At 42.3% G+C, this 23,698-nt stretch overlaps 1 protein-coding gene across 1 annotated transcript in view; it reads left to right on the top strand.

Annotated features, from left to right (window-relative positions):
* The window catches only part of DIP2B (disco interacting protein 2 homolog B), a 624,447-nt gene that overhangs the window by 304,809 nt on the left and 295,940 nt on the right, over positions 1-23,698 (top strand). Inside the window, 1 exon segment of the mRNA XM_053708237.1 lies at positions 18,715-18,840. Coding sequence (XP_053564212.1) covers positions 18,715-18,840 — 126 coding nt within the window.

Genomic DNA, 23,698 nt, shown 5'->3' with positions numbered 1-23,698 from the left:
CCAGTTCGTGGCGCTTCCTTTCGGATTAGCCACTGCTCCAAGGATTTTCACAAAGGTACTAGGGTCCCTTCTAGCTGTGCTAAGACCAAGGGGCATTGCTGTAGTACCTTACTTGGACGACATTCTGATTCAGGCGTCGTCCCTTCCTCAAGCAAAGGCTCACACGGACATCGTCCTGGCCTTTCTCAGATCTCACGGATGGAAAGTGAACGTGGAAAAGAGTTCTCTATCCCCGTCAACAAGGGTTCCCTTCTTGGGAACAATTATAGACTCCTCAGAAATGAGGATTTTTCTAACAGAGGCCAGAAAAACAAAACTTCTAGACTCTTGTCGGATACTTCATTCCGTTCCTCTTCCTTCCATAGCTCAGTGCATGGAAGTGATCGGGTTGATGGTAGCGGCAATGGACATAGTTCCTTTTGCGCGCATTCATCTAAGACCATTACAACTGTGCATGCTCAGTCAGTGGAATGGGGACTATACAGACTTGTCTCCGAAGATACAAGTAAATCAGAGGACCAGAGACTCACTCCGTTGGTGGCTGTCCCTGGACAACCTGTCACAAGGGATGACATTCCGCAGACCAGAGTGGGTCATTGTCACGACCGACGCCAGTCTGATGGGCTGGGGCGCGGTCTGGGGATCCCTGAAAGCTCAGGGTCTTTGGTCTCGGGAAGAATCTCTTCTACCGATAAATATTCTGGAACTGAGAGCGATATTCAATGCTCTCAAGGCTTGGCCTCAGCTAGCGAGGGCCAAGTTCATACGGTTTCAATCAGACAACATGACAACTGTTGCGTACATCAACCATCAGGGGGGAACAAGGAGTTCCCTAGCGATGGAAGAAGTGACCAAAATCATTCTATGGGCGGAGTCTCACTCCTGCCACCTGTCTGCTATCCACATCCCAGGAGTGGAAAATTGGGAAGCGGATTTTCTGAGTCGTCAGACATTGCATCCGGGGGAGTGGGAACTCCATCCGGAAATCTTTGCCCAAGTCACTCAGCTGTGGGGCATTCCAGACATGGATCTGATGGCCTCTCGTCAGAACTTCAAAGTTCCTTGCTACGGGTCCAGATCCAGGGATCCCAAGGCGGCTCTAGTGGATGCACTAGTAGCACCTTGGACCTTCAAACTAGCTTATGTGTTCCCGCCCTTTCCTCTCATCCCCAGGCTGGTAGCCAGGATCAATCAGGAGAGGGCGTCGGTGATCTTGATAGCTCCTGCGTGGCCACGCAGGACTTGGTATGCAGATCTGGTGAATATGTCATCGGCTCCACCTTGGAAGCTACCTTTGAGACGAGACCTTCTTGTTCAGGGTCCGTTCGAACATCCGAATCTGGTTTCACTCCAGCTGACTGCTTGGAGATTGAACGCTTGATTTTATCGAAGCGAGGGTTCTCAGATTCTGTTATCGATACTCTTATTCAGGCCAGAAAGCCTGTAACTAGAAAGATTTACCACAAAATTTGGAAAAAATATATCTGTTGGTGTGAATCTAAAGGATTCCCTTGGGACAAGGTTAAGATTCCTAGGATCCTATCCTTCCTTCAAGAAGGATTGGAAAAAGGATTATCTGCAAGTTCCCTGAAGGGACAGATTTCTGCCTTGTCGGTGTTACTTCACAAAAAACTGGCTGCTGTGCCAGATGTTCAAGCTTTTGTTCAGGCTCTGGTTAGAATTAAGCCTGTTTACAAACCTTTGACTCCTCCTTGGAGTCTCAATTTAGTTCTTTCAGTTCTTCAGGGGGTTCCGTTTGAACCCTTGCATTCCGTTGATATTAAATTATTATCTTGGAAAGTTTTGTTTTTAGTTGCAATTTCTTCTGCCAGAAGAGTTTCAGAATTATCTGCTCTGCAGTGTTCTCCTCCTTATCTGGTGTTCCATGCAGATAAGGTGGTTTTACGTACCAAACCTGGTTTTCTTCCAAAAGTTGTTTCTAACAAAAACATTAACCAGGAGATTATCGTACCTTCTCTGTGTCCGAAACCAGTTTCAAAGAAGGAACGTTTGTTGCACAATTTGGATGTTGTTCGCGCTCTAAAATTCTATTTAGATGCTACAAAGGATTTTAGACAAACATCTTCCTTGTTTGTTGTTTATTCCGGTAAAAGGAGAGGTCAAAAAGCAACTTCTACCTCTCTCTCTTTTTGGATTAAAAGCATCATCAGATTGGCTTACGAGACTGCCGGACGGCAGCCTCCCGAAAGAATCACAGCTCATTCCACTAGGGCTGTGGCTTCCACATGGGCCTTCAAGAACGAGGCTTCTGTTGATCAGATATGTAGGGCAGCGACTTGGTCTTCACTGCACACTTTTACCAAATTTTACAAGTTTGATACTTTTGCTTCTTCTGAGGCTATTTTTGGGAGAAAGGTTTTGCAAGCCGTGGTGCCTTCCATTTAGGTGACCTGATTTGCTCCCTCCCTTCATCCGTGTCCTAAAGCTTTGGTATTGGTTCCCACAAGTAAGGATGACGCCGTGGACCGGACACACCTATGTTGGAGAAAACAGAATTTATGTTTACCTGATAAATTACTTTCTCCAACGGTGTGTCCGGTCCACGGCCCGCCCTGGTTTTTTAATCAGGTCTGATAATTTATTTTCTTTAACTACAGTCACCACGGTACCATATGGTTTCTCCTATGCAAATATTCCTCCTTAACGTCGGTCGAATGACTGGGGTAGGCGGAGCCTAGGAGGGATCATGTGACCAGCTTTGCTGGGCTCTTTGCCATTTCCTGTTGGGGAAGAGAATATCCCACAAGTAAGGATGACGCCGTGGACCGGACACACCGTTGGAGAAAGTAATTTATCAGGTAAACATAAATTCTGTTTTTCTTTCATGTAATTAGCAAGAGTCCATGAGCTAGTGACGTATGGGATATACATTCCTACCAGGAGGGGCAAAGTTTCCCAAACCTCAAAATGCCTATAAATACACCCCTCACCACACCCACAAATCAGTTTTACAAACTTTGCCTCCTATGGAGGTGGTGAAGTAAGTTTGTGCTAGATTCTACGTTGATATGCGCTCCGCAGCAGGTTGGAGCCCGGTTTTCCTCTCAGCGTGCAGTGAATGTCAGAGGGATTTGAGGAGAGTATTGCCTATTTGAATTCAATGATCTCCTTCTACGGGGTCTATTTCATAGGTTCTCTGTTATCGGTCGTAGAGATTCATCTCTTACCTCCCTTTTCAGATCGACGATATACTCTTATATATATACCATTACCTCTGCTGATTTTCGTTTCAGTACTGGTTTGGCTTTCTACAACATGTAGATGAGTGTCCTGGGGTAAGTAAATCTTATTTTCTGTGACACTCTAAGCTATGGTTGGGCACTTTTTTATAAAGTTCTAAATATATGTATTCAAACATTTATTTGCCTTGACTCAGGATGTTCAACATTCCTTATTTCAGACAGTCAGTTTCATATTTGGGATAATGCATATGAATAAATCATTTTTTTCTTACCTTAAAAATTTGACTTTTTCCCTGTGGGCTGTTAGGCTCGCGGGGGCTGAAAATGCTTCATTTTATTGCGTCATTCTTGGCCCGAACTTTTTTGGCGCAAATTTTTTTTTTCTGTTTCCGGCGTCATACGTGTCGCCGGAAGTTGCGTCATTTTTGCGCCAAAAGTGTCGGCGTTCCGGATGTGGCGTCATTTTTGGCGCCAAAAGCATTTAGGCGCCAAATAATGTGGGCGTCATTTTTGGCGCTAAAAAAATATGGGCGTCACTATTGTCTCCACATTATTTAAGTCTCATTTTTTATTGCTTCTGGTTGCTAGAAGCTTGTTCACTGGCATTTTTTCCCATTCCTGAAACTGTCATTTAAGGAATTTGATAAATTTTGCTTTATATGTTGTTTTTTCTATTACATATTGCAAGATGTCCCACGTTGAAACTGAGTCAGAAGATACTTCTGGAAAATCGCTGCCTGGGGCTGGAGCTACCAAAGCTAAGTGTATCTACTGTAAACTTATGGTATCTGTTCCTCCAGCTGTTGTTTGTACTGTTTTGTCATGACAAACTGTTAATGCAGATAATATTTCCTTTAGTACTGTTACATTACCTGTTGCTGTTCTGTCAACATCTAATACTCAGAGTGTTCCTGATAACATAATAGATTTTGTTTCTAAATCCATTAAGAAGGCTATGTCTGTTATTCCTCCTTCTAGTAAACGTAAAAAGTCTTTTAAAACTTCTCATTTTTCAGATGAATTTTTAAATGAACATCATCATTCTGATTCTGATAATGGTTCTTCTGGTTCAGAAGATTCTGTCTCAGAGGTTGATGCTGATAAATCTTCATATTTATTTAAAATGAAATGTATTCGTTCTTTACTTAAAGAAGTCCTAATTGCATTAGAAATTGAGGATTCTGGTCCTCTTGATACTAAATCTAAACGTTTAGATAAGGTTTTTAAATCTCCTGTAGTTATTCCAGAGGTTTTTCCTGTCCCTAGTGCTATTTCTGAAGTAATTTCCAGGGAATGGAATAATTTGGGTAATTCATTTACTCCTTCTAAACGTTTTAAGCAATTATATCCTGTGCCATCTGACAGATTAGAGTTTTGGGACAAAATCCCTAAAGTTGATGGGGCTGTCTCTACTCTTGTTAAGCGTACTACTATTCCTACGGCAGATGGTACTTCCTTAAGGATCCTTTAGATAGGAAAATTGAATCCTTTCTAAGAAAAGCTTACTTGTGTTCAGGTAATCTTCTTAGACCTGCTATATCTTTAGCGGATGTTGCTACAGCTTCATCTTTTGGTTAGAAGCTTTAGCGCAACAAGTAACAGATCATAATTCTCATAGCATTTTTATTCTTCAACATGCTAATAATTTTATTTGTAATGCCATCTTTGATATCAGAGTTGATGTCAGGTATATGTCTCTAGCTATTTTAGATAGAAGAGCTTTATGGCTTAAGACTTGGAATGCTGTTATGTCTTCTAAGTCTACTCTGCTTTCCCTTTTTTTCCAGGGTAATAATCGTTTTCGTTCCTTTTGTCACAACAAGGAACAAAAACCTGATCCTTCATCCTCAGGAGCGGTATCAGTTTGGAAACCATCTCCAGTCTGGAATAAATCCAAGCCTTTTAGAAAATCAAAGCCAGCTCCTAAGTCCACATGAAGGTGCGGCCCTCATTCCAGCTCAGCTGGTAGGGGACAGATTACGTTTTTTCTAAGAAATTTGGATCAATTCCGTTCACAATCTTTGGATTCAGAACATTGTTTCAGAAGGGTACAGATTTGGCTTCAAGATAAGGCCTCCTGCAAAGAGATTTTTTCTTTCCCATGTCCCAGTAAACCCAGCGAAGGCTCAAGCATTTCTGAAATGTGTTTCAGATCTAGAGTTGACTGGAGTAATTTTGCCAGTTCCAGTTCTGGAACAGGGACTGGGGTTTTATTCAAATCTCTTCTTTGTACCAAAGAAGGAAAATTCCTTCAGACCAGTTCTGGATCTAAAAATATTGAATCGTTATGTAAGGATACCAACATTCAAAATGGTAACTGTAAGGACTATCCTGCCTTTTGTTCAACAAGGGCATTATATGTCTACTATAGATTTACAGGATGCATATCTGCATATTCCGATTCATCCAGATTACTATCAGTTTCTGAGATTCTCTTTCCTAGACAAGCATTACCAGTTTGTGGCTCTGCCGTTTGGCCTAGCTTCAGCTCCAAGAATTTTTACGAAGGTTCTCGGTGCCCTTCTGTCTGTAATCAGAGAATAGGGTATTGTGGTATTCCTTATTTGGACGATATCTTGGTACTTGCTCAGTCTTCACATTTAGCAGAATCTCATTCGAATCGACTTGTGTTGTTTCTTCAACATCATGGTTGGAGGATCAATTTACCAAAAAGTTCATTGATTCCTCAGACTTAGGTAACCTTTTTAGGTTTTCAGATAGATTCAGTATCCATGACTCTATCTTTGATAGACATGAGACGTCTAAAGTTGATATCAGCTTGTCGAAACCTTCAGTCACAATCTTTCCCTTCGGTAGCCTTATGCATGGAAATTCTAGGTCTTATGACTGCGGCATCGGACGCGATCCCCTTTGCTCGTTTTCACATGCGGCCTCTTCAGCTCTGTATGCTGAACCAGTGGTGCAGGGATTACACAAAGATATCTCAATTAATATCTTTAAAACCGATTGTACGACACTCTCTGACGTGGTGGACAGATCACCATCGTTTATTTCAGGGGGCTTCTTTTGTTCTTCCGACCTGGACTGTAATTTCAACAAATGCAAGTCCTACAGGTTGGGGAGCTGTGTGGGGGTCTCTGACAGCACATGGGGTTTGGGAATCTCAGGAGGTGAGATTACCGATCAATATTTTGGAACTCCGTGCAATTTTCAGAGCTCTTCAGTCTTGGCCTCTTCTAAAGAGAGAATCGTTCATTTGTTTTCAGACAGACAATGTCACAACTGTGGCATACATCAATCATCAAGGAGGGACTCACAGTCCTCTGGCTATGAAAGAAGTATCTCGAATTCTGGTATGGGCGGAATCCAGCTCCTGTCTAGTTTCTGCGGTTCATATCCCAGGTATAGACAATTGGGAAGCGGATTATCTCAGTCGCCACACGTTTCATCCGGGCGAATGGTCTCTTCTCCCAGAGGTATTTCTTCAGATTGTTCAAATATGGGGTCTTCCAGAAATAGATCTGATGGCTTCTCATCTAAACAAGAAACTTCCCAGGTATCTGTCCAGATCCAGGGATCCTCAAGCGGAAGCAGTGGATGCGTTGTCACTTCCTTGGAAGTATCATCCTGCCTATATCTTTCCGCCTCTAGTTCTTCTTCCAAGAGTAATCTCCAAGATTCTGAAGGAATGCTCATTTGTTCTGCTGGTGGCTCCAGCATGGCCTCTCAGGTTTTTGGTATGCGGATCCTGTCCGGATGGCCTCTTGCCAACCGTGGACTCTTCCGTTAAGACCAGACCTTCTGTCACAAGGTCCTTTTTTTCCATCAGGATCTCAAATCCTTAAATTTAAAGGTATGGAGATTGAACGCTTGATTCTTAGTCAAAGAGGTTTCTCTGACTATGTTATTAATACTATGTTACAGGCTCGTAAATCCGTATCTAGGGAGATATATTATAGAGTCTGGAAGACTTATATTTCTTGGTGTCTTTCTCATCATTTTTCCTGGCATTCTTTTAGAATTCCGAGAATTTTACAGTTTCTTCAGGATGGTTTGGATAAGGTTTGTCTGCAAGTTCCTTGAAAAGACAAATCTCTGCTCTTTCTGTTCTTTTTCACAGAAAGATTGTTAATCTTCCTGATATTCATTGTTTTGTACAAGCTTTGGTTCGTATAAAACCTGTCATTAAGTCAATTTCTCCTCCTTGGAGTTTGAATTTGGTTCTGGGGGCTCTTCAAGCACCTCCGTTTGAACCTATGCATTCTTTGGACATTAAATTACTTTCTTGAAAAGTTTTGTTCCTTTTGGCCATCTCTTCTGCCAGAAGAGTTTCTGAATTATCTGCTCTTTCTTGTGAGTCTCCTTTTCTGATTTTTCATCAGGATAAGGCGGTGTTGCGAACTTCTTTTAAATTTTTACCTAAGGTTGTGTATTCTAACAACATTAGTAGAGAAATTGTGGTTCCTTCATTATGTCCTAATCCTAAGAATTCTAAGGAGAAATCATTGCTTTCTTTGGATGTAGTTAGAGCTTTGAAATATTATGTTGAAGCTACTAAGAATTTCCGAAAGACTTCTAGTCTATTTGTTATCTTTTCCGGTTCTAGGAAAGGTCAGAAGGCTTCTGCCATTTCTTTGGCATCTTGGTTGAAATCTTTAATTCATCATGCTTATGTCGAGTCGGGTAAAACTCTGCCTCAAAGGATTACAGCTCATTCTACTAGGTCAGTTTCTATTTCCTGGGCGTTTAGGAATCAAGCTTCGGTTGTTCAGATTTGCAAAGCAGCAACTTGGTCTTCTTTGCATACTTTTACTAAATTATACCATTTTGATGTGTTTTCTTCTTCTGAAGCTGTTTTTGGTAGAAAAGTACTTCAGGAAGCTGTTTCAGTTTGATTCTTCTGCTTATAATTTCAGTTTTTTTCATTATAAGTTTTAAACTTTGTTTGGGTGTGGATTATTTTCAGCGTAATTGGCTGTCTTTATTTTATCCCTCCCTCTCTAGTGACTCTTGCGTGGAAGATCCACATCTTGGGTAGTCATTATCCCATACGTCACTAGCTCATGGACTCTTGCTAATTACATGAAAGAAAACATAATTTATGTAAGAACTTACCTGATAAATTCATTTCTTTCATATTAGCAAGAGTCCATGAGGCCCACCCTTTTTATGGTGGTTATGATTTTTTTGTATAAAGCACAATTATTCCAATTCCTTATATTTATGCTGCGCACTTTTTTCTTATCACCCCACTTCTTGGCTATTCTTTAAACTGATTTGTGGGTGTGGTGAGGGGTGTATTTATAGGCATTTTGAGGTTTGGGAAACTTTGCCCCTCCTGGTAGGAATGTATATCCCATACGTCACTAGCTCATGGACTCTTGCTAATATGAAAGAAATTAATTTATCAGGTAAGTTCTTACATAAATTATGTTTTTGTGGTGCCCAGGACTAGCACAGAGGTAATTGTTGGTGTTGATTGGGACATCATGAGCGTAAATATATACATTTTATGTGTTCTATGCAGTGTTGATAAGAAACTGTTATTGGTTATTTTTCTGTTGATCACCCATCGTAGCTGCTAGCAGATTTAATCACATGGGCAGTGGTTGTTTAGCACAGTAAGGCGAGAGCTTATTATCCAGGATACTACCCAGAGATGCTTTTTTCTTCTTAAATGGAAAGAGTCCACAGCTGCATTCATTACTTTTGGGAAATAAGAACCTGGCCACCAGGCAGAGGCAAAGACAACCCAGCCAAAGGCTTAAATACTCCTCCCACTTCCCTCATCCCCCAGTTATTCTATGCCTTTCGTCCCAGGAGGTGGGCAGAGAAGTGTCAGAATTTTTTAATTTTTGTTTTTGTCTCTTATGGAGGGTAGTACTCTTCTGCATGGGACAGGAATTTTAAGTAGTCCTGTCAGTCTCTCAGTGAGAGCTTGGATGAGAACTAGAGTCCGGAGATGCGAGTTTCTTTCTGCAAAACCATTCCGACTCATATTAACAGCTCCTCAAGCATTCGGCGTTGTCTAACTTCGCTTCGCTGCCTGCTTTCTTCTCTCAAGTACATGGCGGAGACAATGCTACTATTCGTCACACTTGAAGTGCTGTGTTCTTGTCCCACGGCGTAGATTCCGGTAAGATCATTTAATTTTACTATATTTGCAATGTTTTGTAATGTGAATGTTTCCCAAGAGGCTACCACCTTGCGGGTATAACTATACATAAGGGTCTTAGTGAGTCTCTTTTAGTATCTTGGAATCGAGGGTTAATATCTCCTGAGGGGGGTTATTGAACAGGAGGGGGGTTTATAATCATGTTTGTTTTGTGATTCAACCTGCTTATGTGCGATATTTACTGGGCTCTTGGTTGGAACATTGAGGCCTTTGGAAGTGACGCAGCCTTTTGGTTGGGCGTGCTTGTTTGGACTTTACGGTTCACCTTGTGTTCGGGCGTGGCTATGTTCCGTTGTTCCATTTCTGGCTTTCTGACCGCGTGGCAAAGAAAGTTTTCTAGTCCGCAGGGGTCTGGTCATAGGAGGTGGTGAGTGCCCCAGCCATTGGGGGTGTCCGGTGCCGTTTTAGTTTTCACTACTTTATCCATATTTAATTATCCTCTATCCAGTTATGGAGGATTCTGATGCTGAGACTGTTAATTTCAGATTCAGTTACAGAGGATTCTGATACTGAGACTATTTTGATTTCAGATTCTGTGTCTGGTGATGAATCTGGTGGGGCCTGTCAACCAATTTTGTTCCGTATGCCATTTCTGAGCGCCTGGTTCCTCGGGCTCAGGGAATCAAGGGACTGCTGAGCCATTCGACTCAGGGGGTCCTGTCCTCCGAGAGGCGAGTTCCCTACCAAATCATACTTCTGCACATGCGGGTAACCCAGTTATTGAATGACCCTATCATTACCAGCTACGGGGAATTTTAGTGTGATAATTTGAATGGTGCACCTCATTAGACATGTGGGGATGAAGTAATCTCCTGATTGTCATTTGTTTGCGATTTTTCCCAGTTTTGTGTGATAAAGCTCCGTTTGGCTGGTCCTGCGGGTTGCCTTATATTTTATTTATTTCCAACGGGATGTCTTTTATTTGTTTTTGTTTCCTTCGGGAACCTTCTGGGATTGATACTCTCTATTACTTCTTCGGAAGTTGTTGGACATGTTAGTCCTCTGTTGAAAATGTCTGTTTTCTCCCTACGTGGGAGAATTTACGCCGCTGGCCCTTTGGAACCCTAGGTGCAGGCTGGTCTTGTCGGGTTCGTTCGGTTTTGTGGCTGTTTAGACACGTGGCGCTGTTCTGCTCGGCTGGTTCGTTAGATGCGTTGAGTGCTCAGGTTATCATTGTTTTTCATGTTCAACTAAGCATTCGAGAGGACCTATAGGTCCGTGAGGTGGGAAGGAGTGTTTCAGTCCTTATAGCCTTCAGTCATAGATGACTGGGCAGGGGAGTTTTTCTGCGGCATCACTCTGACATCTGATTTCATCAGACCTTAGAGTTTCCTCCCCCATGTGGTGGAGGGTGGGAGGGCTTAATGCCCCTTGCCGCTATGGAGTGGTTTGGCCTTCATTTTTTAGGCCTCTGGATTGTCCTTTTGGGCTTGATCCAATAGCTTGTTCAGGATAGCTGTCTAGCATGCGGAAGGTTTGCAGTTTGAAACCTGTTGCAGCTTTTGACACCTTGCAGGTGTCCGCGTAAGCTGTTTTCTAGTATATCTAGATGCAGCTCTTACTCTTGACTGAGTTCTAAGAGGCCTTTGGGTCTTCTTCCATTGCCTCCGGGTGAGTGGATCTTCTTTTAGTGATCTGTGTTTCCGGGTGATGGTTGTTCCCTGAGGGGACTTTGGTTTAGCTCGGGGTTTTCCGGAGCTGGGTAGGCTTAGTATCTTCTTTTCCTTGTGTTCTCTGCTTGTGCGGAGGTGTTAGGGAGACTAGTCCTGCTAGTGGGATTTTTTGACCTTGAGGTATCCCTTGGTTGTCCTGAGGCTCTGAGAAGTATCTTCTTACGACTTCTAGCCTTGTTCCTTGGAGTGTTGGACTTTAGTTAGGGGTGGTTCCTTCCTTTGGTCTGAGCTTTCGAGTTCTTCTCGCTATCCAGATTCTCTGGATATGCATCCATGCCTTTGTGTCTGGCTTTTTGGCCGGTTGGGGTGTTTCGTTCTAGTTTAAGGTTTGCCTGAACTCTTAGGTGCCCGGACCTGTTTTTCTCCCTGAGACTTCCGGTTGCTTCGCTTGGCTTTCCTGACCCAGTCTTGGGTGGTTTTTGAATCTTGGATCTCAGGGCTGGCCAGGATGTTCCACGGTAGTGGGAACTTGGGCTATGTCCTTGCTCCATCTACCTAACCTGGTCATGGTTGGCCAGGTTTTTGGAGTATTTTTTACTCTTTGCCACAGAGTTGCCCATGTCCTCTGGTGGTAAGCCTCAAGGGTGGTTGGTTCATACCAAGCTGCTGGCGCAGGATGTCCAATTTCTGGTGTGTCTTAGGGTTGTATTCCCCTGGTCAGTTTGCCAGTGTTCCTGTGGATTCCCTGCTCGGCAGGCAAATGGGTTGGCTGTGCCTCTGCTTGGCAAGCTATTTGTCGGGGGGTCCTTTCTAGGACTTCTGTGTTGGGAATTTCTCTTCCCATTAGGTGGTGGCTTCAGGCCTTGAGGGCAGTTGTTACCTTTCCGTCATAGTCCCTTAGGGGATAATCTACTCACTATGGAGATGGAGTCCTTGCTTGGGGCTTCTCCTGGATGGGAGGCAGAAAGGTGGGATTGGTTCCCCCTGGGGTCTTCCTAGCTCTATGCAGACTTGTTGGGCTTTTATTTTGATAGATCCTTAGGTCTATGGCCTTGTTGTTCGTTTTCAGAGTCGGTTTGTACTTGTACTCTGTGGGGTTGGCTGTGCTATCTTTACGCTCGTTCCTGCACCTGTTTCGGGATTCTTTTGTTCCCTTGTTTTGGATCCCTGAGGCTGGGTTGGTCCAACTGGCTGTGGGTCTGCAGGTCAGAATGGCCGAGCGGTCTATAGAGCTGCGTTCCACCGCAGCCTCCTGGATGTGTGAACTTTGTTGAGCCTATCCTGTTAGCTTAGTCTGCTCGGGTATATATTTTCCTTTCAACTGGCTCCATTGAGTTCAGAAGAGAGTTTACTCTTCCTTCGGGTTCTGAGGGTATACTCTCCTTCTCTGGGGGCCTCGATTGATGTTTTGTGTTCCCCTTTTTTTAGGGACCTGTGTGTAGGTCCGGCGACTTAGGTTGCCTGGAACGTGCCCTCTGTCTGGGGGCTGCTTTTGCGGTCTGTTTCTTACTTGACTGCTTCTTTCTCGCAAGTATCCTCTGTGTCGTCTTGTTATAGACTCTGTGTTCTCAAACTTAAGGTTTTTCGCCTGGGTGTATTACACACTTTTTCATGGTCGAATGCCTTGGTATTCTTGACACTGGGAGGACTTTGCCTCTTCAGTTGCAATCCGTGCTTGCAGGATGTTGGAGAGACGTCTGTTCTGTCTCTGTGCCTGGTCTTATCCCGGGTTTCGCTTGGTATAGGCGTGGCCTCCTTTCCCTGTTGGTCCCCTTCGGGTCTCTGTGAGCTGGGCTCACTCATGGAGGTGTTCTTTTTTGTATTAGGGGACCTTTCGGTTTCCTCGGTTCTCCTTTGCCTTGTTCCCTTGGGGGTTTCAGCTGGTGTCTCCTTCATTTGTGGAAATGAGTGGTGGAGGATGGTTTGTTGAGCAACGGTTTCTCCTGGAGGACTGTTGGCTCAGTCGAGTCTGTTTGCGGTCTCTAGTTTGGTTTCTGGACTGACTGCGAGTCAGTGTCATTGGGGCTTTTCCTCTTAAAATGTTCTCTTTTTTTTTTTGTCGTGTAGAGGTTCAGGCTTGGTGCCTTCAGTATGGGCTGCCTATTGTACCCTCCCGTCTTGGCATTCAGTGTCCACTGTAGCTTGGGTATTGTTTTCCCAAAAGTAATGAATGCAGCTGTGGACTCTTTCCATTTAAGAAGAAAAACATAAATTATGCTTACCTGATAATTTCCTTTTCTTCTGATGGAAAGAGTCCACAGCTCCACACCCGTAGTTTTATGTGGGGCGTCCTTATTTTATTCTTCTGGCACCTTTCACCCTGATATTTCTTCTACTGTTCCTTGTTCCTCGGCAGAATGATTGGGGGATGAGGGGAGTGGGAGGAGTATTTAAGCCTTTGGCTGGGTTGTCTTTGCCTCCTCCTGGTGGCCAGGTTGTTTCCCAAAAGTAATGAATGCAGCTGTGGACTCTTTCCATCTGAAGAAAAGGAAATGATCAGGTAAGCATAATTTATGTTTTTTCATGCTCATCCGACTTCAACAACATTGAGGTCACTGCAATTCCAGACCTACAGCTAGTGCCAGATCTAAACCACCTGAGCCTGCCACTCACTGAGTTCACTGGCAGCATCCTGGTGCTCTATCTCTTGTCGTTCTGGCCAGATAGGTCACTACCTGGAACAAATGCAGCAGAATGTGAATCTAATAAAAATAAATAATAATAATAAAAAAGTTTATTATGGAAAGAAGATTTTGAACATATTTGTCAAGCACTGTTTTTATATTAGTTCATGTTCAGTTTGATTTAGGTACTCTGTTAGTGTAGGATAGTGATGAACTTTGCACCCCAGATATGATGCTTAGGCACTCTGAGCATCATGGGAAACAGCAGGGGTGCAAGGTTAACCATCACTGGCGTAGGATCATGTGCTTTGTATAAGGAACATTTTCATTGTGTGGAGTCTACAGCAAACTATTTTGGTACAATGTTTGTGCTAGGTAGTAAGATGCCGTGCCAGTTAGATAATATAGTCCTGGTTTGCTGTCTAATAACAGGGTGATGCGCCTTAAGAAAAATGTTTTGTGCTGTATGAATGTCATACTATGTTATACATTTATAGAAGGTTTAATTAGTATCTGTGTCATTTCAGTTGTGTGTGCTGTGTAGTAGTATAGCCTCTGGGTGCAACAGAAAGTGTTCATCATTAAATTAAACATAATGGGAGTTAAATCCAAGTAGTATGCCAGGGCTGTACAGCTCCAGTATGCTACTGTAACTGGTGTCAGCTGAAAAATCAGTACTAAGCACACAATAATTACTGCTGCTTTGTAGCAGGTCATTCACACTAGTGCCTCAGCAAACTATAGAAATGTAATATCCCCTTTAAAAAACAGTATTTAACTAAAGGGGTTTGGCATTAAAAATATCCATGTGTGTAACTTCATCATCTCATAACCACATGGTTGTCTGTATTTAAGATGGGGTACACCATTAATACTGCATCATTGCAACTATGCTGCATTTCCGTTAGCAAAATCTTTATGAGCATATAAACAAACTATAGAATGGAGAACTGAGGCACAGTGCCAGACGGTTTCTCTATGAACAAGACAACCTGCAAAACACAGAGATATGTTTGTAGTTCCTTTAGTATGTTGCAGCTGATGTGTCTAGACAAAGAGTGAGTAACTTCAACATTATCCAGAGAACCCTGACATGAAATATCTAGTTGTTCACCTTTGTTTTTTTATTTTTTTATTTATAAGACCACTCAATGCAGTAGCATTGCATAATTAACAAGTGCATAATAAAAAGACAATGTTTTAACACCTACTCTGAATTTCAAATAAGCAGTACATTTTTTTCTGACCTTTATGTTTTCTCCCATTTCCTGCCCCCCGTATCATGTGACAGACATCAGCCAATCACAGACTAGTATAATTATACTCTGTGAGCTTGTAAACATGCTTAGTAGAATCTTGTTACCCAAAAAGTGTAAATATAAAAAGTTTATTTTGCCTTGAGTGTCGCTTTAAGCATTTTGTTGTGATTGTGTATTATCTTTCTGTCTTGTTTATAGTACAGATTTTGTAAAATACCGACATACACTGTTATTAGCAAGCGCTGCTTGAGGAGGCATCTAGGAAAGGGGTTCATTTGCGCTAGAGCGTTAATTGACAGAGAATGCTTCATACGGAAGGAAGTTCACTCTGTGTATGGAGTAAATGTGATAAAGAAAGAGACTTCCTCAAAACAATGAGTTTTCTTGTGTGTCGTGCTGCTGAGGGAAGGAAAACTCTTGACTAGAGAAGGAATAAACCTTAATATGGCAGCAAAAGGTGAGCGAGTAAACGTGAATATATATAAAAAAATACCTAAGTATGAGAAGTAGAGGGGTATAAATATGTTGATAGTTGTGTTGTCATGTTCTCTTCTAACAAAGCTATTAGGAACCTAGGGGTTCATTTGTGGTTAAACAAGCAGAAAATAACATAATGCAGCAGCTTCAGATATGTACATATAATAAGCTAGAATAATAGGCAGAGGAAATGTCTTCGTTTGCGTAAGGATTTGCAAATACGTTGTGCAAATGTCTTATGTTTAAATTGTTTCTGGTTTTATTTAAAAAAAATGTTGATTGCAATTGTTAGTTTGTTAGAAGTCTATATAAAATTATCTATTTCTTTTATACAGGTGGTGAGAGTCCATGATCTTACTCTTAGGGATTACTTTTCTCTAAACTCCAAAAGCTCTATAAAACCCCTCCCACATAACTTAGTCTTTACTTTGCCTCCACTGGAGGTAGTTAAAGAATGAAGATGTGCATATGATTCTTCAGAGAAAGCGATTTTCAGTCTATATTTGAGGCCCGGTTTCCCCTCAGAGTACAGTGCTTGTCAGAGGGATGTATTTGGGTTATGGTTTCTGATTCTTTATTTTACCTTGTGGTAATTTTTTCATAAACCCTCTATAATCGGTCGCAGCGATGTGTCTTCTGCCTCCCTTTATGGATCTACAATATACTCCTATTCTATCTGCTGATATGTTTGAGTACTGGTTTGGCTGTCCTCTACTTGATTGCTAGTGGATGAGTGTCTATTGGTACGTATCTTTTTATATTTTAACATTTAGGCACTCGTATAGCTATGTTATGGGCACTCTTTTTTTATTATAAAAAGTTTATCTACATATGTTATTTATATATTGCCCTGGGACAGATACTTTTCACTACTCCCTTGCTTTTGCACACAGCACCTTTTTTGACGCTTTTAGTTTTTCGCACGTCAAGATATCGCATGCCGGGTTTACACCAATAGGGTTAGCACACGTCCCTTTAGTCTCTCTAGTTTTTTTGCGTGGGTGCTTTGCCTATCGGGTTAGTGCAGGTTCCTTTAGTCTTCCCGAGCGATGGTTTACACACGTCGAGTTAGCGTACATTTGCTTGGCTATGCGCACGTCGGGTTTTTGGCCAGCACTGTCCTCTATTTAGTTGTCAGTTGTCTGGCACGCGTTCTGAGTTAATGTTTTTTTTTTCTCCTGTTTTTTTTTTTTTTTTTTTTTTTTTTTTTTTTATGAGCTTGGCTTAGCACGCATTGCCCCTGTTAAAACTGCTTAGGAGGGGGTAAATGGTTTCCATTCCTCAAGAGTTTTTTTAAGGGGTTTAATAGTGTTTATTGCATTGCTTTGCCACATACTATAATAGAGCAGCAGGATTCTGTCCCTAAATCTACCCAAGAAACTGAGTTTACTGAATGCCTTTTTACCATTATTAGGTGTGCTTATTGTAAGAAAGCTAAGGTGCCTTTTTCAGCTTATTTATGTGGCTCATGTTTAGATTTGTTAATGCAATCAGAGCAATCTAATGCTGTTTCTTTGGCTACTAATGCGCCTATTCTTTGTTAATTACAGGTTAATGCTGAGGTAGTGCCTCCTGACATGAAACATTTTATCAAGGCTGGAGTTTCTGAAGCGTTGGTTGCTTTCCCGCCTTCAAATAAGTGTCAAAGATCTGTTCATATTTTACTTTCTACACGTGCTATATGCCCAGAGACCAGGGATACTGGTTTTTCTTCAGACGGTGAAGTTTCCTCTGGGGAAGAGGATTCTTCATCTGAAGTTAAACCTGAAATTTCCTATTTTTTTTCTCTAAATTTGAACATGTTCATTCCCTTTTAACCCCGTAACGACCGATGACGTACAGGGTACGTCCTCCAAAAAACGGTCGTTAACGACCAAGCACGCACCCTGTACATTGGTGTTTTCAAGCGGTGGAAGCGATTCTGATCGCTTCCAGCAGCTTTCATGTTATTACAGTGATGTCTCGATATTGAGGCATCCAGCAATAACATGTTTTAGCCATCCAATGCAGTGAGAGCCACATCGATGGGGGAAGTTCGTCGCAGGGCGCACGGGGGGCGGGCGCAAGGACGTGAGCGGGCGCGGATGGGAACGCTACACTATGGCACAATTTGATTTTGCTGAGGATAAGGTTGGAAAGATGAGGGGTTTATCTTAGGGATCTGGGAGGGGGTGGGGGGTTGGCTATTGAGGGGGAGGGCAGCTACTCTACAGAAAACCATTTAAAAAAAAAAAAAAAAAACTTTTTATGACAAACTGGGTACTGGCAGACAGCTGCCAGTACTCAAGATGGCGCACAATAAGGTAGAGGGGGAGGGTTAGAGAGCTGTTTGGTGGGGATCAGGGAGGTTGGGGGCTAAGGGGGGATCCTACACAGCAGAATATGTTGGGTTTTAAAGAAAAAACAAAACTTTATTTTAGTACTGGCAGACTTTCTGCCAGTACTTAAGAGGGCGGGGACAATTGTGGGGTGGGGGAGGGAAGAGAGCTGTTTGGGAGGGATCAGGGGGGGGATGTGTCAGGTGGGAGGCTGATCTCTACACTAAAGCTAAAATTAACCCTACAAGCTCCCTACATGCTTCCTAATTAATCCCTTCACTGCTGGGCATAATACACGTGTTGCGCAGTGGCATTTAGCGGCCTTCTAATTACCAAAAAGCAACGCCAAAGTCATATATGTCTGCTATTTCTGAATAAAGGGGATCCCAGAGAAGAACAAAGGGGATCCCAGAGAAACATTTACAACCATCTGTGCCATAATTGCACAAGCAGTTTGTAAATAATTTCAGTGAGAAACCTAAAGTTTGTGGAAAAAAAATTGTGGAAAAGTGAACAATTTTTTTTATTTGATCGCATTTGGCATTGAAATGGTGGCATGAAATATACCAAAATGGGCCTATGCTTTGGGTTGTCTTCTAAAAAAAATATATATATATACATGTGAAGGGTTATTCAGGGATTCCTCACAGATATCAGTGTTCCAATGTAACTATCGCTAAGTTTGAAAAAAAAAAGTGGTTTGGAAATAGCAAAGTGCTACTTGTACTTATTGCCCTATAACTTGGGTATTTCTAAACTCAGGACAAAATTTAGAAACTATTTAGCATGGGTGTTTTTTGGTGGTTGTAGATGTGTAACAGATTTTGGGGGTCAAAGTTTGAAAAAGTGTGTTTTTTTTTTCTTTCCATTTTTTCATCATATTTTATACTTTTATATATATATATATATATATATATATATATATATATATATATATACACACACATTGAATTTGTGTATTTTGCAATAGTACAATTATCGGATATATAACCTTTGCTCCGGATTCATTTGCAGTGATGATGTGACCATTTTAAATTTGTTTCTGTTGACAGTTTTGTATATTAAACATGTTCTTGTTTTACAGGTGTTGACCCAGCACTACAGAAGGATCATCGAAACCAAACTGCATCGCCAGCAGCTCCAGCACAGTCCTCCTCTAAGTACCACAGGGCCAGATCTGGAGGTGCCAGAGATGAACGCTATAGATCAGGTAAATATGTGATCAATATCTCTGGACTGGTCCTGTTTTGTGTGTGTGTGTTGGTGAAGTCTCTTCATAATCCCTTTACATTTTTTTGTTTTTGTTTTGTTGTTGGTAGAAATGACAGATTTTAGTGGAGAAATCCAACTGTTTGATGACCAGATTTCTCTTCCCATTTATGAGCTTACTTTGCAGTATATGTTTTTTACATATATCACTAAAATACAAAATGGTTGCTGCAGTGGGTGTTGTTTTTAATATAACAAACAGCCAGGAAGCTGTATAAATTAGATGTGTTTTTCTATCATCTGTTTTCTTTCTACAGATGGCACACAGCAGTATATATTTAGCTAGTGTAATAGGCTAGGCCCTTCCTAGCTCTTTCCCCAAAAAATCTTTTATATAATTTTTTCTCTTATAATTTTATCTATGTGCTTAATTAAAAGTATAGTACATTATTACTTCAGAAGTCTAACTATTTATGGTACTTCTCCATTTTCCCCCAAATTCACGGCATCCCATGTCCCCCACCCATCCATCCAAATTTTACAAGTCAAATTTAAACACCATTACTTGGTCAACTTGTTAATATTTCCCTTGGTATTGAGGAAAAAAGAATCATTCCCAATCCTTATTATTTCATTATTTCTTCCCCTCCATATTTCTTTGGTTGTTTAGTCTAAATCTCTGTTTTTTTTCTACCCTGCTCCTTTATCCTGTTCTCTCTTATTTATCTCAAACTTTTCTACTTTCCCTATGTTTATTGTGCCCATCTCAAGATATTCTACATTGCTTATGTAATAGGTGTCATGATATTATCCATGAAAGATCTATGAGTGTAACACATATCTTTATTGTCATGGTAGAAATTTTAATTGTTGATATATGCTATCAGGGTGATTTGATTTAAATCAGGGCTCGACAAATTTGTTCAAGATCTAGGAGCCAGAGGATAAATTTAGGAGCTGTATTTGTGTGTGTGTATATATACATATATAGGAGAGAGAGAGGAGAGAGAGATTGATTGTTTGTTCTTCCTCCTCTTTATGTATAAAGCCCCAACAGATGCTGCAGCGCCGTCCATGGGTAACAAAGATAAAAGGACAGTACAATATGAGACACCAAATAAAATGTAACAAACACAGGGGGAATTGGGGGCCCTTACAATCTAGATGGGTAGGAGGGGGAGAAACAGGAGGTGGGGACTGCAAAGGTGGGAATGAGGTTAGTGTGGAGTCAGATGAGGGCAACTATTACGCAAGTGGAATTCATTAGTTACTGATTTGGTGATAGACTTCTCTGAAAAAGAAGGTCTTTAGGGGGCGTTTAAAGGAGGAGAGGTTGGGGGAAAGTCTGACAGCTCTAAGAAGTGCGTTCCAGAGGGTTGGTGCCACACGAGAGAAGTCCTGTAGTCTAGCATGGGAGGAGGTGATGGTAGAAGATGCAAGGAGTAGGTCATTGTTGGATCTTAGGGGGCGGGCTGGAGTATATTTGTTGATGAGGAAGGACAGGTGGGGGGGCTGCGTTGGTAAGGGCTTTGTAGGTCAGGGTGAGAATTTTGAATTTAATTCTGCTGTGAATGGGGAGCCAGTGAAGGGACTCACAGAGGTGTGCAGCAGATACAGAGCGTCGGAAGAGGTGGATTAGCTTAGCAGAGGCATTTAGAATGGATTGAAGAGGGGAGAGGCGGGAGAGAGGGAGGCCAGTTAGTAGGTTATTAAATCTTAGGGGAGGGGCTGGAGTATATTTGTTGATGAACGACAGGTAAGGGCTTTGTAGGTCAGAGTGAAAATTTTGAATTTAATTCTGCTGTGAATGGGGTGCAACAGATACAGAGTGTCGGGAGAGGTGGATTAGCCTAGCAGAGGCATTTAGGATAGATTTAAGAGGGGAGAGGTGGGAGACAGGGAGGCCAGTTTGTAGGTTATTACAGTAGTCATGTCGGGAAATTACTAGGGAATGGAGTAGCTGTTTAGTAGTTTCAGCACTCAGAAAAGGACGAATCATGGAGATATTGCGTAGGTGGTTGCGACAGGATGAAGAGAGCAATTGGATATTTGGTATGAAGAGCAGATTGGAGTCGAGTGTAACTTCTAGGCATCGGACTTGATGGGGAGATAGTGGTGTCGCCAACAGTGATAGTAAAGTTAGAAACTGGAGTAGAATTAGATTGGGCGGATTAGAGAAGAAGCTCAGTCTTGGACATGTTGATTTTTAGGCGGTGAGAGGCCATCTAGGAAGAAATGCTAGCTAAGCAGTCGCTGATATGGGAAAGGACAGAAGGAGAGAGTGCAGGGGTGGGTAGGTAAATATGATTATCATCAGCATAGAGGTGATAGTTGAAGCCATAGCTACTGATAAGTTTACTCAGTAAGGAAGTATAGATAGAGAAGAGTAGAGGGCCTAGAACAGAGCCTTGAGGTACTCCAACAGACAGAGGCATTGAAGAGGAGTCGCCGCCAGCAAATGAGACAGAAAAAGACCTATTATAGAGATAAGAGTGGATCCAGGAGAGGGCGATGTCAAAGAGCCCAAGGGAGCTGAGAGTCCGTAGGAGAAGGGGATGGTCAACAGTATTAAAGGCAGCAGACAGGTCAAGTAAGATACGTATAGAGTAGTGGCCATTGTTTTTAGCAGAATGAAGATCATTAGTAACCTTGGTGAGGGCAGTCTCAGTTGAATGTTTGGGACGGAAGCCAGATTGCAGGGGGTCAAGCAGTGAGTTGGAGGACAGGAAGTGGGTTAGGCAATCGAAAACTAGTTTTTCAAGGACTTTTGAAGCTAGCGGAAGCAGTGATATGGGGCGGTAGTGTGCAGGAGAATTTGGGTCGAGGGAGGGTTTTTTGAGGATGGGAGTGACCTTTGCATGTTTGAAGGAAGATTTAAATTAACCAGTTGTAATGGATTGGTTAAATATGTGAGTGAGAGCTGAAGTGAGGGTAGAAGACAGAGAAGGTATTAGATGTGAAGGGATGGGGTCAAGTGGGCAGGTAGTGAGGTGTGAGGAAGACATTAGGGAATTCACTTCATTCTCAGTGGTTGGGGGTATGGTACTGAGAGTGGTGGAGGGGGTGACCGGGTGCGGAGATGGAAGGTTGCAGTCTTGTGGTGGTATGTTACTTCAGATGGTAAGTGTTTTGTTGAAAAAGGAGTCTGCCAAGTCTTGAGCACTAAAGGCAGATGAAGGGGGTGGTGCAGGTGTATAGAGGAGAGTGTTGAAAATGGAGAAGAGACGTTTAGGGTTTGAGGAGTGAAAAGATATAAAAAAAGAGAAGTAGTTTTGCTTGGCTAAATAAAGGGCAGAGGAGTAAGAATAAAGAATAAACTTATAGTGGAGGAAGTCGGGTTCAGGACGGGATTTCCTCCAGGCACGTTCAGTAGCACAGGAGCATTTTTGTAGGTAGCGTGTTTGCTGAGAGTGCCAGGGCTGGAGCTGACAACGTGGGGTTTTGCGTATTTGTGGAGGAGCAAGGGTGTCGAGTGCAGAGGAGAGAGTATTGTTATAGTGGTTTGTAGCAAGGTCAGGGCAGGATACCGTGGAAGAATGAGGGAGGCTTTTTGAATAAAGTTGGAGAGAATCTACAGTGTGCAGATTTCTACAGAAGCGGGGACAAGGGGGAGAAATAGGTATAGCATGTACATTGAGATTATAGGTGAGTAGATGGTGGTCTGAGATGGGAAATGGGCAACAGGTGACATCAGAAAGGGAGCAGAGGTAGGAGAATACCAGATTGAACAAATGTCCGTTGCGGTGAGTAGGAAATAGGGTGGATTGTTAAAGACCAAAGGAGTTTGTGAATGAGAGAAGTTTAGAGGCAGCAGGGGCAGATGGGTTACCAATGGGGATGTTGAAGTCCCCTAGGATTAGAGCAGGTGTATTTGTAGAGAGAAAGTGAGAAAGCCAGGCAGCAAAGTTGTTAAGGAATTGGGAGGTTGGTCCAGGGGGCGATAGATAACTGCCACTCTGAGGGAGAGGGGGGAGAACAGGCGAATGTAGGAGAAGGAGAGAGATGGATGAGGATGCAGGTGCTGATAGGAGCAGGAGGGTGAGAGTAAGATTCCAACACTGCTACCATGTCTCTCACCTGGCCTAGGTGTGTGGCTAAAATGGAGACCACTGTGTGTGAGAGCAGCAATGGAAGCAGTGTCAGCAGAAGATAGCCAGGTTTCAGTAATTGCTAGAAGATTGAAAGCTTTACAAACAAACAAGTTTGTTACAGACAGAGCGAGCATTCCAGAGGGCACAAGAAAAGAGAGGGCATAAGTGCTGTTGATTAATGGAGATGAGATTGTTAGGATTGCGTGACCTGGAGTTTGTATTGTGAGAGACTGAGCGAGAGTGTAAAAGTGTGGCGATAGCTGCAGGGCCAGGGTTAGGAGAGATGTCACCAGCAGCAAGCAGTAGTAGGAGTGTAAGTGACAGAAGTTGAGAGTGAGACTTGTAGGAGCGCGTATGACTAGACACAGGAGAGTTAGATGGGGAAGTATTTCTAAGGAGATAGAGTAGTTCATGAGAGGACAGCATAAGGGATGAGAGAAGGAAGGGAGAGATAAGGAAAGTGTGGGGATTATTGTTGTTTAACGGGCATGCAGTGAGTTTTAGGAAAATGGCAGACAGAGCAGAAAAGACATAGAGAGCATTGTGCAGGTGTATATTTAGTAAGGTTTTTTATCTGTACAGATTTTACCTAAATATGAAAAACTCAAAAATAATTCAGTTAGTGTCTTTAATCTCTGGATACAGCTGCATGATCTCATCCTGCAAATACAAATATTGTGTTAAGAACCAAATAGAAAAATAAAAACATTTTAGGTTCACTTTCTTACTTAAAATAATAATCACCCAAATCACACAAAGATACTCATC

The sequence above is a fragment of the Bombina bombina genome, chromosome 3 (assembly GCF_027579735.1).
Source record: "Bombina bombina isolate aBomBom1 chromosome 3, aBomBom1.pri, whole genome shotgun sequence".
Taxonomy (NCBI): Eukaryota; Metazoa; Chordata; class Amphibia; order Anura; family Bombinatoridae; genus Bombina; species Bombina bombina.
Note: the sequence above shows the minus strand (reverse complement) of the source record. Positions and strands in the feature narration are given on the sequence as shown.